This window comes from Protopterus annectens, chromosome 10.part0, assembly GCF_019279795.1.
Source record: "Protopterus annectens isolate FY-2018-M chromosome 10.part0, PAN1.0, whole genome shotgun sequence".
NCBI classification, from domain to species: Eukaryota; Metazoa; Chordata; order Ceratodontiformes; family Protopteridae; genus Protopterus; species Protopterus annectens.
The window spans coordinates 921,281,264-921,297,075 of NC_056744.1; the positions used below are offsets into that span (position 1 = coordinate 921,281,264).

General features: G+C 43.9%; 1 protein-coding gene across 4 annotated transcripts in view; it reads left to right on the plus strand.

Moving 5' to 3' along the window:
- The window catches only part of PTBP2 (polypyrimidine tract binding protein 2), a 1,270,924-nt gene extending 1,257,119 nt beyond the window's left edge, over window positions 1-13,805 (plus strand). For 2 of the 4 annotated variants that reach the window (XM_044085703.1, XM_044085705.1), the window contains exon 13: window positions 12,120-13,805. In XM_044085703.1, coding sequence (XP_043941638.1) covers window positions 12,120-12,252 — 133 coding nt within the window. In that variant the 3' untranslated portion in view covers window positions 12,253-13,805. The remainder of the gene's footprint in view (window positions 1-12,119) is intronic. The other 2 variants (XM_044085704.1, XM_044085706.1) reach the window with 1 other exon arrangement.
- The last annotated feature ends 2,007 nt before the right edge of the window (window positions 13,806-15,812 follow it).

The window sequence follows — 15,812 nt, forward strand, 5'->3', positions numbered from 1 at the left end:
CCCTCGGTCGGCCGAATTCCAAAGTCTTGGTCCGGCGTCGGTTGTCGTCGCTTACTCTTCTGACGTCAGGAAGGCCAGAGTATATAAGACACAGCCGACGCCATGTTCTTCAGTCTTTTTTGCCGCGCGGTGCCCGAAGCAGAAGCAGTTCGCAAGTGCCGGTCGGCCAGCTCCTGATTTACGCAAATATTTGGAACCGAAGTCTTCATTAAAGCTAAGTACCCCGTTGGGGAAACTTTTCTTGCCTCAGACCGATGTCAGAGAAAGTTAATAATTGTATTTCTTGTGGGAAGCAAATACCGCATAAAGATTTCCATTCCCTTTGCATACTTTGTTTGGGCCCAGACCACGACGTCTCGGGCTGTTGCTTTTGCGCTACCTTCAATAAACCACTATCAAGCGTCGGGCGGAGTTCGCCCAACACTTTTTTGGTAGAGCTTTTGACTATAAAATGTCGTCGGACTCTCCGACTTCCGTTTATCCAAAACGCAAGGAAAAGACCGACACGCGAGGCCCGGTCTCCACCGACACCACGCCGAAACAGGCTACACGTGGTCCGGTTCTCAGCGAGACGCCTTTGCAGTCCCTGACTACCGACGACACTCCTTTGGCGGTGTCTTCTGTACCCGAGACCGCCGGGTCATCGGCCCTTTCCCAGACTGCAACCGAAGCCCCGGCTTATGTCGAGCCTACTAATGTGGACAGATCCACCTCCACCCATGGTGTATTTAGGCCTTCATCTTCTTTTTCTATTAAGGCCTTTACTAAATCCAAAGCAGCCAGGCATCACACTAGGCCTGCTGCTCAAGGCCCATCTCCTGGACCCATGCCTAAGAAACAGATGCTTAAAATGGCTGAGGATATAATAACTCTCATCAGAGGTTCTCAGCCCCCTCCTGACAAGAGACCCAGAGTGGAGGAAGAATCCCCCTCTTCTGATCAGGGATCCATTTTATCAGAGCATTCTGATGCAGAGGAACACTCTTACTCCCCTTTTGAGGATTCGGATGCAGAACAGTCCATTCCTTCTGTATCCCCCTGAGGATTTTTCTTTGGGGAAACCTTGCACACCTTGAGGGAACACTTCCATTGGGAAGGCCAAGACTTTTCAGATTCCAAGAAAAGACTTAGGGAATTTCTTTGGTTACCTCAGCACAGACCACTGGCTATACCCCCTGTTTTGGAGGTACTGGATGATGTCTATTCGGAGGCTTGTCTTAATCCTGATTCTCTGCCTCCTGCACCAGTAAAGCCTGATAGATATTACAGAGTACCCAGTTCTCACCAATTTCTTTACAAAGGCCATAATGCTGACCCTGAAACCATTTCACAAGGCCCTAAGGGATTAAAGGCCTCCACTGCCAAGAATCCACTTCCTGCAGAAAGGGAATCTAGATCTCTAGAAAGGTGGGGTAAGAAGGTATATACCTCGCCACCCTAGCCATGAGGGCCTTAAACTGCCAGTTTCATATGATTAAATATCAACAGTTCCTGTTATCACAATTAAAAACAAAATGTCTCAACCTGAACAACCAGATTTAAAAGAGTTACAGGATATGATGCATAGTGCGAACAAGTGGGTAAACACACCTTACAATGTGGTTATGATGCCCTAGAGGCCTCCAGTAGAGCGGCTGCTACAGGATCAGTCATTCGCAGACATGCCTGGCTTAGGGAACAAAATTTGCCTGATCATGTGAAAGCTAAACTTCTTGATGCTCCTTTACAAAAGGATGTACTTTTTGGTACTAATGCTGAGGATATACTACGAAAAATGGAAGAAAAAGCCAAATCTATGCAAACTGTCAAAGCTTTCTTACAGGTCCAACCACCACGATTTAGCAGGAATTGGCCTTCAAAAAACTGGTCTTTTCCAGCCACTGACAAGCCCCAAAGAGGTAGATACAGACGCACAAGGGGCAGAGGGCAGTCACAAGGATCATATAGAGGCAGACAATGGCAATCTCCAGCACCAAGAGGTGGTGAAGACAGTGCACAACAATACAGGAAGCAAACCCAATGACTCCCTCATTTCCATGCCAAGCAAGTCTCAGCTGGCAGCACCTTTGGGAGGGAAACTAGCATTATTTGCAAACAATTGGCATATTGTCACAACAGACAAATGGATTCTGGGCATTATAAACAGAGGCTACAAATTACAATTTCACACTCTTCCAAAAATGAGAGGCATGCCAAACCTACCACAAAATCAAAGGGTAGAGGCACAACTGCAAATTTCAAAGCTCCTAAACATGAGAGCTATACAAAAGGTACCTACGCACCAACAAGGTCAAGGTTTTTATTCAAGACTCTTCCTGGTACCAAGAAAAGGAACCGGCTGGAGACCCATTCTGGACTTATCCATCCTAAACACATTTCTACTGCACCAAAATTCAAGATGCTCACATTACAGCAACTTCTTCCCATGCTGGGCAAGGAGTTTTGGCTGGTAACATTGGACCTCAAGGAGGCATACCTGCATGTCCCAATCAGACAAAGCTGCAGAAGATACCTCAGATTTCTTGCAGGTTCAATCCACTATCAATTCTCTGCATTGCCCTTTGGCTTATCTACTGCACCCAGAGTATTCACAAAGTGCCTGGCATCAGTGATTGCCTATTGCAGACTTCAAGGGATACAAATTTACCCTTATCTGGACGACTGCCTGATCCAAGTGGACAGCAAACAAATACTACTGGAACATCTGGCATATGTGACACGGTTACTGCTTTCTCTGAGATACACCATCAACAAGGAGAAATCAAGGCTAACACCATCTCAGAAAATAACCTTCCTGGGTGCCAGCTTGGACACAACACCCAGATGGCATACCTTACGTCAGAAAAACAAGGGCAATTATCTCAGTACTACAAAACACTAGCAAAAAGTACCAGGCTTACTGCAAGGAAAATCCTGCAGGCTCTGGGATTCATGGCATCTTACATTCTTCTAATCCCATGTGCAAAGCTGCATATGAGGAAACTTCAGTGGTACCTAAAAAATCTATGGTCTCAACACAGTCACAGCTTGGAAGCAATTATACCAATAATTCCATGTCTGCAAAACGAATTTCTATGGTGGGCCCAAGCATGTCAAGTAAACACAGGCCTTCCATTCTGCAAGCCTCAAGCAAAACAAGTCATAACCACAGACGCCTCAGATTACGCCTGGGGGCGCACATGAAGGACAGGTGCATTCAGGGCAGATGGTCCCAAAAGGAAAAGCACCTTCACATCAATCAAAAAGAAATGCTAGCAGTAATAAATGCAATTACAGCTTTCAAGGACTTCCTACATCCAGGACAATTACTGATAAGAACAGACACCACCACAGTAATGTGGTACATAAACAAACAAGGAGGAACACACTCATACCGCTTGTGCAGACTAGCCATGACTCTTTGGAACTTGGCTCTGGAAAGACAAATCGAACTTCAAGCACAGTACTTGCCAGGACTGGAAAACACACTGGCAGACACTCTGAGCAGGAATATGACAGATCCACACGAATGGAAGCTGCATCCACAGGTGTTTACGGAGATAATCCAAGCGTGGGGGAGGCCAGACATAGATCTCTTTGCCTCCCACAGGAACCATCAATTGAAAAAGTTTTGTTCAAGGACCTTCCATCCAAAGGCCTGGAAAGTGGACGCCCTTTCATTCAGTTGGGCAACATGGATAGTTTATGCATTCCCACCTCTGCCTCTTCTGCCCAAGGTGCTTTTGAAAGCAAGAACAGACAAACCGAGGATGATACTGATTGCTCCAGACTGGCCAAGGCAACACTGGTATCCACTCCTGAGAAGCCTAACACATACTCCTCCCTGGTGCCTGCCTCTAATACCTCTTCTGCTGACGCAGAACAGCTACAAAACCCTTCACAGTCAGCTGAAAACACTCAACCTCGCTGCATGGAAAATTCCTTAACACCACATCAGACTCTACTCTCCAAGGAGGTGCAGGATGTCATTTTGGAGGCCAGAAGACCATCTACAAGAAAAGCTTACTCCGCAACATGGAAGCGGTTTTGCTGCTGGAATGAGAAAAGAAGACAAGACCCTAGAAAATTGAACTTGCCTCAGGTTTTACAGTACCTAGCTGAACTGCTGAACAGTGGACTTTCATTTTCTTCCATTAAAATACACGCCTCAGCCATTTCTGCAGAATTCAACACGGATCCTCCTTTATTCTCTCACCCTCTCTTACGGCAGTTCCTCAGAGGGGCTAAGAATATAAGACCCCCAAGGAAGCAACCAATACCAGCCTGGGACCTTAATTACATACTAGAAAAATTAACATTGCCTCCCTTTGAACCTGCTGCCTCAACAGATCTGCAATATTTGTCCTGGAAAACAGCTTTCCTTCTGGCCATCACTTCAGCTCGTAGGATTTCTGAACTACAGGCCCTCATAGCGGTGCAGCCCTTTCTCATCTTCCATCAGGATAGGGTTTCCCTGCGTACTAATCCATCTTTTATGCCAAAAGTGGTATCCAGGGTAGCCTTAAACCAAGCCATACACCTACCTACCTTTTATCCTAACCCTCAAAACAAAGGGGAAAGGCTGCTTCACTCTTTAGACATCCATAGGCAGCTACGTTACTATTTGGACAGAACAAAGTCCTTCAGGAAATCAGAACAACTTTTTGTGTCCTATGCCGTAGGGGCTCAAGGGAAACCAGTTACCAAACAGACCATTTCCAAGTGGATTGGCCACTCCATACGATTTTGTTACTCCTATCATGGGAAAGCTGTCCCTACTGGTATCAGATCTCACTCCACCAGGGCCACAGCCACCTCTACAGCCTTCCTCAGTGGTGTGCCTACTAAGGATATTTTGGAGGCAGCCACTTGGAGTTCTGTACATACCTTCACAAAACACTACCACCTGTCCTTATACTCCAGAACAAGAGCAGGCTTCGCCACTGCTGTTTTGCAGGTCATTCTGGCTCAACCCAGTTCCTCATAGTACCTACCACCCTATGCATAGCTTTGGGACTCTACCCATCTGTGATTACTGCAGCTGTATGCACGATGAACATAGTACAGTTTTGTACCTACCATAAATGTAGATGTTCGAGTGCTAATACAGCTGCAGTACAGTTCCTCCCTCCTTCCCCTCTTGGTTAGGGCATGGGGCCTAACAACCTCTTCATACCTCCTGACTGGGTTATCCTGTTATGTTTTATTTGCTTGCTTACACTGATTTTGCATTACATTGCATTGCTTGCATATGTGGATAAGCTTTACTTATGTATTGCCTTCCTTTTGGGGGCACCTGACATCTGGGGCAAGAAAGACTGAAGAACATAGCGTCGGCTGTGTCTTATATACTCTGGCCTTCCTGACGTCAGAAGAGTAAGCGACGACAACCGACGCCGGACCAAGACTTTGGAATTCGACCGACCGAGGGACCGCCTGACGGCTGAAAACCCATCTGTGATTACTGCAGCTGTATTAGCACTCGAACATCTACATTTATGGTAGGTACAAAACTGTACTTTTCGTCTACCGAATTGAAGTTGAAGTGTTCTAAAGATAAGTACCCTGTTGGGGATCTTTTTTTTTTTTTTTTTTTTTTGCACTAACAGATGTCAGAATAAGTAAATTGTCTCGCCTGTGAAAAGCAAATACCTCACCGAGACTTCCACTCTTACTTCGTCACTTGTTTAGGCCCAGACCAAGACATCCCCCGTTGTCACTTCTATGCTTTGTTCAACGCCAGAACTATCTGTCGTCAGGCCCTTATTGTAGCCAGATATTTTTGCTTACAGTCCTCGAATTCCGATATGGCTTCGGTAAGCCATCCGACAGCAGATCTTCTAAAAAAAACGTAAAGATAGAGACAGACCGCACAGGTCCAAACCTACCGACGATGCTTCCGTTAAGCTAGTCAGTTCTCTGGTACTCATGCGCTTTCGCAGCCCCTGATGCCCACTTCAGTTGATTCGCAGGCCGCAACCGAGACCCTTTCGGATTCCGGTATACTACAAAACTCTTCTTCGACTAAGGATCCTGTGGTCGTCTCTACTTTGGATGGGTCTGGAGCCAATGAGCAGGCACCGGCTTAAAAGGAAGTCCTTCGCACTACCGATTCTCGACACAAACCGTCTTCTTTCACAGCTGCTGATGTTCTTCGTGTTTCAGTGTTGCAGACATCACACTTTGGTTATCTGCCTGCAGGTAGCCCTAGGTCGGCCTGAATACCAGAGTCTTGAGATTTCTGCGTCTGATGCTGTCACCTCTTTTCATGACGTCAGGGGTATAAAACATGCAGCTGACGCCATTACATCAACTTTTCTTGCCATGAGGGAGCCCAAAGCAGAAGCGGTTCGCATGTGCCAGTCGGCCTGTACCTGAAATTTTCATTCTTCGAGCTTCAAATCTGAAGTCTTCTAAAGCTAAGTACCCCGTTGGAGATGCTTTTTTTTGCTCTAACCGATGTCAGGAAAAGTTAACAATTGTCTTGCCTTTGGAAAGCAAATAAGTCACAGAGATTTTCATTCTTATTGAGTCACCTGTTTAGGCCCAGACCATGACGTCTCTCACTGTCGGTTTTGTGCCTTGTTCAACGCCCGAACTATTCATCGCTGGGCTGTTTTTGTCTCTAAATTCTTTCGTGCTCGTTCTCCGTATTCCGGAATGGTTTCAATAAGTCATCCGACTACCGATCTTCTGAAAAAATGCAAGGATAAAAACAGAGACAGACCACATAGGTCCAAAACTGCCGATGACTCTTCCTTTAAGCTAGTCGCCAGTCCACCAGTACTCGGGCGCTTTCGCAGCCCCTGTTACCCGCTTCTACAGATTCGCAGGCCTCTACTGAGACCCATTCGGAGTCCTGTATGCCACGAGATGCTTCTTCGACTATGGAACCTGTGGATGTCTCTACTTTGGATTAGTCCGGAGCCACTGTGCAGGCACTGGCTTCTGACTATGTATTTAGACCTTCCGATGTTCATATTAAACAGACTACTTCATTAATGACTAAAACTACCGAATTTCTCAGGCCCAGAGTTCGCACTACGCCTAGGAAACAGATGACCAAAGTGTATTCTCAAGCTCCCATGCCACAGAAACAAATGCTTAGAATGGCTGAAGACCTTATTACTTTAATTAGGAAAATCCAGCCTTCCCCTCTTTAAAAGACAAAGAATTGATTTTCCTTCTGATTCTACAGACCATGAGTGTGATGACCCTGACCCCTGTGATTACCAGGACATACCCTTATCTACCTATGAGGATTCAGATACAGAGGAAACCTTGCATACCCTAAGAGAGCATTTCTGCTGGGAATGCCAGGACTACCCTCAGTCCAAAAAGAGACTTGGGATTTTTTAGACTTGCCTCAGCATAGGCCTCTAGCTATACACCCCCCTGTCGTGGATATTGTAGATGTCTTCATGGAATCCAGTCTTACCCCTGATACTTTATCACCAGTTCCTAGAAAGCCTGATAGGTACTACAGAGTACCTGACTCTCACAAATTTCTCTTTAAAAATCCCACTGCGGATCCAGAGACCATTTCCCAGGGACCTAAGGGTATTAAGGCTACTACAGCCAAACCCCTACCCCTTTGGACAGGGATTTTAGGGCTCTAGACAGATTGGGTTAAGAAGGTATATACCTCTGCAACTCATGCAATTGCCAGTTTCACATGTTGAATTACTAGCAGCATATTATGGAACTGATTAAACAAAAAATGTTGTTGATTACTGATTGTGCAGAAAATAAAGACTTACAAGAGTTAATGCAGTCTGCAAACCAAGTTGGTAAACATACTTTGCAGTGTGGTTTTGATGCCTTAGAAGCATCTTGCAGGGCTGCTGTCACTGGGTCTGTTCTGAGAAGGCATGCTTGACTGAAGGAACAAATCTTGCCAGACCATGTCAAAGCAAAATTACTAAATGCTCCATTAAACCAAGAATGTTTGTTTGGCTCAAAAGCAGAAGTTGTTCTTAAAAATATGGAGGAAAAAGCTAAAACTATGCAAACTGTTAAAGGTTTCTTACAGGTACAGCCAAATAGATTCAGTAGGCATTGGACTTCCAAAAACTGGTCCTTTCCAGTCCCTCCCAGACCTTCTCAGCCCAAACCCAGGGGCAGCACACCACAAAGACTACAGTCTCTGGGTATGCACAGATCTAAACAATGGAGTGCTCCCTCCTCAAAAATAGGGAGCGGTAAGCCACCCCCTTATGGAAAAAGTTTACAATGACTTGTCTCTCATCCTTCCCAGTTATGCCCAAGTACTTGCACACGTAGGAGGAAAACTAACCCTGCATGCAAAAAACTGGGAGTATATTACCCAGGACCGATAGGTCTTAAAACATTGTATCCCAGGGATACAGATTCTACTTTCACTCACTGCCAACCCCAAGCGGATGCCAGACCTTCCTGCAAACCAGTGGGCAGAGGCCCAAAAGCAAGTACTTTCTCTTCTCAGTATCTGCTATTCAGTCTATTCCAATAAGACTGTTCTGGATCTGTCAACTCTCAACACCTTCCTGGTGGTAACAAAATTTGAAATGCTTACACTCCAGCAGCTGCTTCCTATGCTATCCAAGGACTCCTGGCTAGTCATCCTAGACTTAAAAGAAGCTTATCTGCACATCCCTGTAAGGGAATCTTGCAGCAAATGACTACGTTTCAGGGCAGGCTCTATGCACTATCAGTTCCCTGCACTTCCCTTTGGCTTATCTACTGCACGTAGGGTATTCACAAAGTGCCTGGCTCCAGCCATTGCATACTGTAGGCAGAGAAATATTCAAATTTACCCATACTAGGATGATTGCCTGATTTAGGCGGACAGTCAGGAATTGCTACTTCAGCACCTGACGTTTGTAAAGAGACTCCTAACTTCTCTGGGGTATACCATCAACAAAAAGAAATCGCATCTGATTGTATTCCTGAGAGCACGCTTGAACACAACTTCCCAGATGGCTTTCCTCACTCTAGAAGAGCAGGTTTATTTGACAAATTACTTCAAACTACTGGCCACCCAAACCCAGCTATCTGCAAGAAAAATACTGCAAGCCCTAGGGTTCATGGCCTTTTGCATTCTACTAATTCCGTATGCAAGACTGCATATGAGGAAACTTCAGTGGTACTTAAAAAGTCTCTAGTGTCAACCCTCTCAGGACCTGGAAATAGTGATTCCTATCATTCCTTGCCTAAGGACAGAGTTCCTGTGGTGGGCAGAGGCTTGCAACCACAACAAGGGACTCCCTTTCACTCAACCCCCTGCCGCCCAAACCCTGACAACAGACGCATCAGACTATGCATGGGGGGCTCACATGGCAGGCAAATGCATTCAAGGCAAATGGAGCCCAGGACAAATTCACCTGCATATCAATCAAAAAGAGATGCTAGCTGTACAGAATGCTCTGACAGTCTTCAAATAATCTTATCCTTCCAGGACAACTCCTGATAGATAACACCACAGTTATGTGGTACATAAACAAGCAGGGCGGGAGTTATTATTACCCACTCTGCAGGTTAGCCATGGCTCTGTGGAACACAGCCTTGAGGATCCAAGTGCACCTACAAGCTCAATTCCTGCCAGGCAAGCAAAATTCACTGGCAGACTTAAGCAGAAGTCTACTGTACCCTCACGAGTGGAAACTGGAACCCAGTTAATTCAAACTTCTAACCCAGAGGTGGGGAACTCCACAGGTGGACCTTTTTTCCTCCCCCCAAAACCACCAATTGAACAAATTTTGCACCAGGAACCCTCACAGCAGAGCCTGGACAGTGGACGCTCTGTCTTTTACATGGGAAAACCTCTCAATTTTTGCCTTTCCTCCTCTGCCCTTCCTCTCAAAAGTACTACTCAAGATCATACAGGACAGGCCAAGGGCATTCCTTATTGCACCAGACTGGCCACTCCAGCACTGGTTCCCACTCCTATGCAGTGCCACCCTGGCACCTACATCAGACACCTTCCCTGCTGTCTTAGCAGGAGGGACAGATTTTGCATCCACAGCTGCAAAACCCTAAACCTTGCAAGCCTGGCTTATCCCATGAACACACCACCAGCATCCCTCAGCAAACAGGTACTAGACGTCATCCTTGAGGCCAGAAGGCCTAGTACTAGGAAATCCTATGTTAAAAAATGGAAAAGATATTGTTCTTGGAGTCAGTCTCAGGGAAAGGACACAGCTGTGCCCAACTTACCTCAAATCCTTGATTACCTATCAGAGCTGCTCCACAGAGGCCTATCCTTCTCATCCATTAAGATTCATGCCTCTGCCATCTCAGCTCATTATAATACTGAGCCTCCCCTCTTTTCTATCCCTCTCATCAAGTAGTTCCTGAGAGGAGCTATCAATTTAAGGCCCCCTAGGAGAGCTCCCACCCCAGCCTGGGACCTTAACTTTGTACTGGAAAAGCTCACACTTCCCTCTTTTGAACCTGCTGCTTCAGCAGAGTTAAAATTGCTCTCTTGGAAAACCGCTTTACTTCTAGCTATTACTTCAGCAAGAAGAGTGTCTTGAGTTACAGGCACTAATGGCGATGGAGCCCTTCATTATTTTCCATGCCGACAGGGTTTCCCTCAGGACTTAACCCTTCCTTTATGCCCAAGGTGGTATCCAGTGTGGCTTTAAAACCAATCCATCCATTTGCCATCCTTTTTCCCTAATCCTCAGAATAGAGGGGAAAGGATCCTGCACTCTTTGGACATGCACAGACAGCTCAGGTTCTACCTTGACAGGACTGAGCCTTTCAGAAAATTTGACCAGCTACTAGTCAGCTTTGCTACAGGGGCAGAGGGCAAGGTCATTTCGAAGCAAACCATTTCCAAATGGATAGCACGCTGCATCCATTTCTGCTACAAGCACCACAGAAAACCTACCCCTCTGGGGATTGGAGCTCATTCCACTAGAGCTATTTCAACCTCTACAGCATTTCTCAGGGGGGTCCCCACCAGGGACATCCTGGTAGCTGCAACCTGGAGTTCTGTACACACCTTCACCAAGCATTACCACTTACCTATTTTTTCTAAATCCAGAGCTGGATTTGCTACAGCAGTCTTACAAGGCCTGCTAGCCAGCCCCAACACTTCTTGACTGCCTCCACCCTTCCTCAGCTTTGGGAATCAACCCAAGTGTGATGACTGCAACAGTGAAACACAAAGAACATAGTCCAGTTGTGTTACACTTACCATAAATGTTGATGCTCTAGTGTATTCACTGTTGCAGTCCTGGTTTCCCTCCCTCCAGCCCCCTGGCTTTCTGTATCCTTTTTATCTATCCTCTCTTTGGCCGTGTTTTATGGCAGGAGTATTTACATTTTACTGGAGATGTTCCACACCATGTAATAGCTTCTTAGTTGTGGGGCTCCTGGCATCCAGGGCAAGAAAAACTGATGTAATGGCATCGGCTACTTGTTTTATACCTCTGACATCATGGAAGAGGCAACAGCATCCGACGCAGAAATCCCAAGACTCTATTATTCGGGCCAAGTGAGGGCTACCTGCAGCAGATGACTCTAGTGTGATGACTGCAATAGTGAATACACTCTAACATATACATTTATGGTAAGTGTACACAACTGTACATTTTAACTAACTTTGCTATGTTCTCAGCTCTGTAGATTTTCAGTGTGTCAGTATTAATATTTAATAAGTGTTATAATGATCTTTTGGGATATGCTCCAGAAAAGGCCATCAGAGTTCCAAAATAGATGAATTTTGGAGTGCTGGACAGTGAAATTATGTAGTAAAGCTGACTAAAGAGCCTTTAAATCCTAGGATGCTGAGGCATCAGTTGAATAACGGGGACCCCCATTTTAACAGAAGGTTGTAGTGGGAAGCAGTTTTTCTTTCCAGTCCATACAAACTATAGTACTAATAAATTTTAGTGTATCTTACACAACTTTCAAAGACTTAATTCACAGCCTGCATTCTGTTTTAAATGTGGTGGAACAGCCATAATGTGTTTGTATTCTTTGAATGTTGAAATTTAATGTGTGGGTGAATATTTTTTTCTGTAATAAAGCTAAATGCACTGGTCCACTGTGAATGTTGCTTAGGATAGTTAGTTGCAGCTTTCTGGTAAAGATCAAATGCTTTGCAAGTGTTACTGCATCATTTTATTTCCTAACGCTGAAATTTGTTTCAGAAGAGATCACAAAATGGCACTTCTTCAGATGGGATCTGTAGAGGAAGCAATCCAAGCCTTGATTGAGCTTCATAATTACAATCTTGGAGACAACCACCACCTGAGAGTTTCTTTTTCCAAGTCAACAATTTAATCTCTTGATGAAAAAGAGGAGAGCGAAGAGAGAGCAGAACATGCTGCGCTGTTCATTGTGACAAATAAGTGTTGTTAACTTGTTTGATAGTTGGGACCAGAGTAAATGTTTTGTATCAATCATTCTGTTATGTTGAATTGTAAACTTTCATAAAATGCAGCAATGAAAGCAGAGGCTGTATTTCATGCATCATTTAGGCAAACCATCACTAGTTTTCATTTATTTATACCACTGTGGAAATTTAATCCCTTTTTATTTGGATTAGTAGACACGTGCCTTAAAAGGGAGTTGATAATTGGTACAGCTGCATTAAATGTTAAGAATGCATAACTTTGGGGCACATTGTTTAAGGGAATGTAACCAGTTTCTGAGCTGGGGTGTTTAAAAAAAAAAAAAAAACAAAGGATAAGTTTAATTTTATTTTCTGATTTTCTGTAGATTGTTAGATGTTTCATTTAGTTTTGTATGCTTATGTAAATGTTCATCTTGGCTAGTGTATGTTGAGGCCACAAATGGGAATATGGACATGTGCTTTATTGGTTCACATTTTCACATGCTTGTGTCCCATTAGTGGTATTAAAATACATTTTGAATGTAGAAATCAGGTCTGATTGTTTGAAGAACATTTCCACCTGTTTTGTGCAGCTTAAATTGGAGGGTCCCCCTTTTTTATGATAGAAAGGGAAAACAAACTCCTTAGTCCTTCCCATGTCTCTGAAAAAGCAGTGGAATCTTAAAAAAAAAAACTTTTTGTACATTGTGTGGTGTATTGTCAGCATCATCACTAAGTACTGTGTTGCTTGTGGCAGATTTTTTTTTTTTTTAATTATAGTTGATATGGCTTATTTGCTTTCCAGTGTGTCTGCGTGTATTGCATGTGTACACATACGAATGTGTACATAAACACAGTATATTTTGTTTGTAATTATGATTTGAAACATGGTTGCAGACTTCAGATCATATGAGACTGGTCTAGTTAGTTTAGACACCAGTGCATGTTTTTGAAAGTTAGTGGAAACATGCTGCAAAATGTTTGCAGTGATATTAATTCAAGGCATGTTTTATTAAGCTGACAACCAGGTGGGACCAAAGTTTATGTGCCTTTAGTCTTAAGTTACCTTGCATTGTAATATTCAGTTTTAATATATCAATTCAAGTATTTTGTATTTGAGAAAAACAGAAATCAGACTTTATAATAATAATAAACATGGCTCAGAATCTACCTGTCAAATCTAAGGAAGGTTCTTCTGTAGGAAAGAACTTCAGAATTAGTTATTTTAAATAGACCAAGATTTTTTTGAGCTTGATGTACTTATTTTACAGATTCTGTTGTCTGTGTAAAAAAATGGTCATGTATATTTTCTATATTAGTTGAGTTTTTACATCTTTAGATATGTAAAAAGAAATTGGTATAGTTTGGAAGCGGCACAATTAAAATTAATTTTCTAACAAAAGTTGGGAGGTTTGCCATTCGTTAATTTCATTTTGTGTGTGTATTCTGCTTGCTTGCCTCTGTAGCATGCTCAATAAACTCTTCTGTAGCTCTATATTCACCTCTTCTGTCTCTCTCTGCTGCTTTTTTTCTCTCTTCTCTTGTTAGTTTTCTGTTCCACTGTGCTTCTAAATTCCTGTTGTTCTTTACCTGGGTGTGAAAAAATGGTGCGTCATGAATGCAGATTATACTGCAGTATTGTAAAACACATGTTTAAAAGTGGTATTCTGTAAAACCAAAAATGCTGAAATGTGCTACTTTGGTGGGAAGCATACTGGCTTTCCTGCCCTATGTTTACTGCTGAGATGGGTGTGAGTGTGTTGGTTTCTCTTTAAATAGTGAGTTTACTAAGTTTTCTGTCATGCTTTCTGCAACTTCATCTTTCATCTGTCTGTTGAAATATTTGCACTGTTTGTATTTTTTTCCTCTTAAGAGCTGTAAAACAAATGTAATGCATTTTGATTAACTGAAAATGTTGAGATGAAGTGTTGCAGTGGGGATGTTTGGCTGTATAAAATTAGACTATTTTCAGGAAGGTTTCTCCTTTGCAAGTTTGAGATTCTGTTCAAACACTGATACCTTTCCAAGCCAGCTCACATTTATAAACTTTGCCAGGTGGCAGTTTTATTAAGTAGTAGATGTTTCGCTAATTTTTGCTGTCATAGTAACTATACTAGGTATTCAGGCCCCTGTGAAGTGAGCCACTCCAGTGGCTTCAAGATCCGATGTCTTTTCTGCTCCAGCTTCAACCAGATCTGACCTTGGTCTTTTTTCATGTGCTTCCATCCCAAAGCTCTACAATACTCTGCTTCCCCCATCCACCACATATCTCGTTCCTGTCTTTAGAGACTGACTGAGCTCACCGATCATACTGTACTGTATCCTTTTTGTGTTGCAGAGTTTTTGAGCTTGTCTTCTGCCCTTGGGTGTTTTCTTAAGTGTTGTAGTTCATCTGATTTGGAGCAGCTGATGCCCTCCTTTTTGCAGACCCAGATCCAGGGCCCTCACTCAGCTGCTTTGGCCCTGTTACTAGAGAGTTTGGCTCTTTTACATTTCCTCCCCTAGGCCTCTCTGCTCTGGGGTTTGTGGATGTTCTTAGTGTTTCACTGTTGCAGTCATTACATTTGGGTAATCTGCTGGCAGGTTGCCCTCAGTCGGCCTGATTAACAAAGTCTTGGGTCCTGCTTCGGTTGCGGTCCCTTCTTCCATGATGTCAGGTCGACAGGGGTATAACATGCAGCCGTTGCCATTATATCAGTCTTTCTTGCCGCGTGGTGCCTGAAGCAGAAGCAGTTTGCTAGTGCCGGTCGGCCGACTCCTGAAATTTTCGTTTTCGAGTTTCAGAACCGAAGTCTTCAACTAAAAGCTAAGTACCCCGTTGGGGAAACCTTTTCTTGCTCCTTACTGATGTCAGTAAAAGTTGATAATTGCATTACTTTTGGGAGGCAAATACCTCATCAGAATTTTCATTTGTACTGTGTTCCTTGCCAAGGCCCTGACCGCAACATACCTTGCTGTTGGTTTTGTGCTAAATTTAATCAACGCACGATTAAACGTAGGTATATTTTTGCTTCTAAATATTTTGGCTCTAGAGTTAATTATCCAGAAATGTCGTCGGTTAGCAATACAACTACCGGAATACCTAAAAAAAAAACGCAAAGGAAAAGACAGAGACAGACTGTCGATGTCCAAAACTGATGACGATGCTTCTCCTAACTAAGCCAGTCGCCAGTTTGCTGGTACTCTGTGAGGTGCTTTTGCAGCCCCTGATACCCGCTTCACAGGCCTCTACTGAGACCCATTCAGAGTCTGGTATGCAGCGAGATGCTTCAATTATGGAACCCGCAGATGTCTCTACCTTAGATGGGTCCAGAGCCGCTGTGCAGGCACCAGCTTCTGAGGGTGTTTTCAGTTCTACAGGTTTGTATATTAGACCGACGCCATCTTCAAAACTAAGGCGAAAATCTAAATCTATGTCTAAAAAACAACGCCTGGGCCACATGTGTAGGCCCCTATGCCTAAAAAACAAATGATCAAAATGGCTGAAAATGTGATCACTCTGATCGGG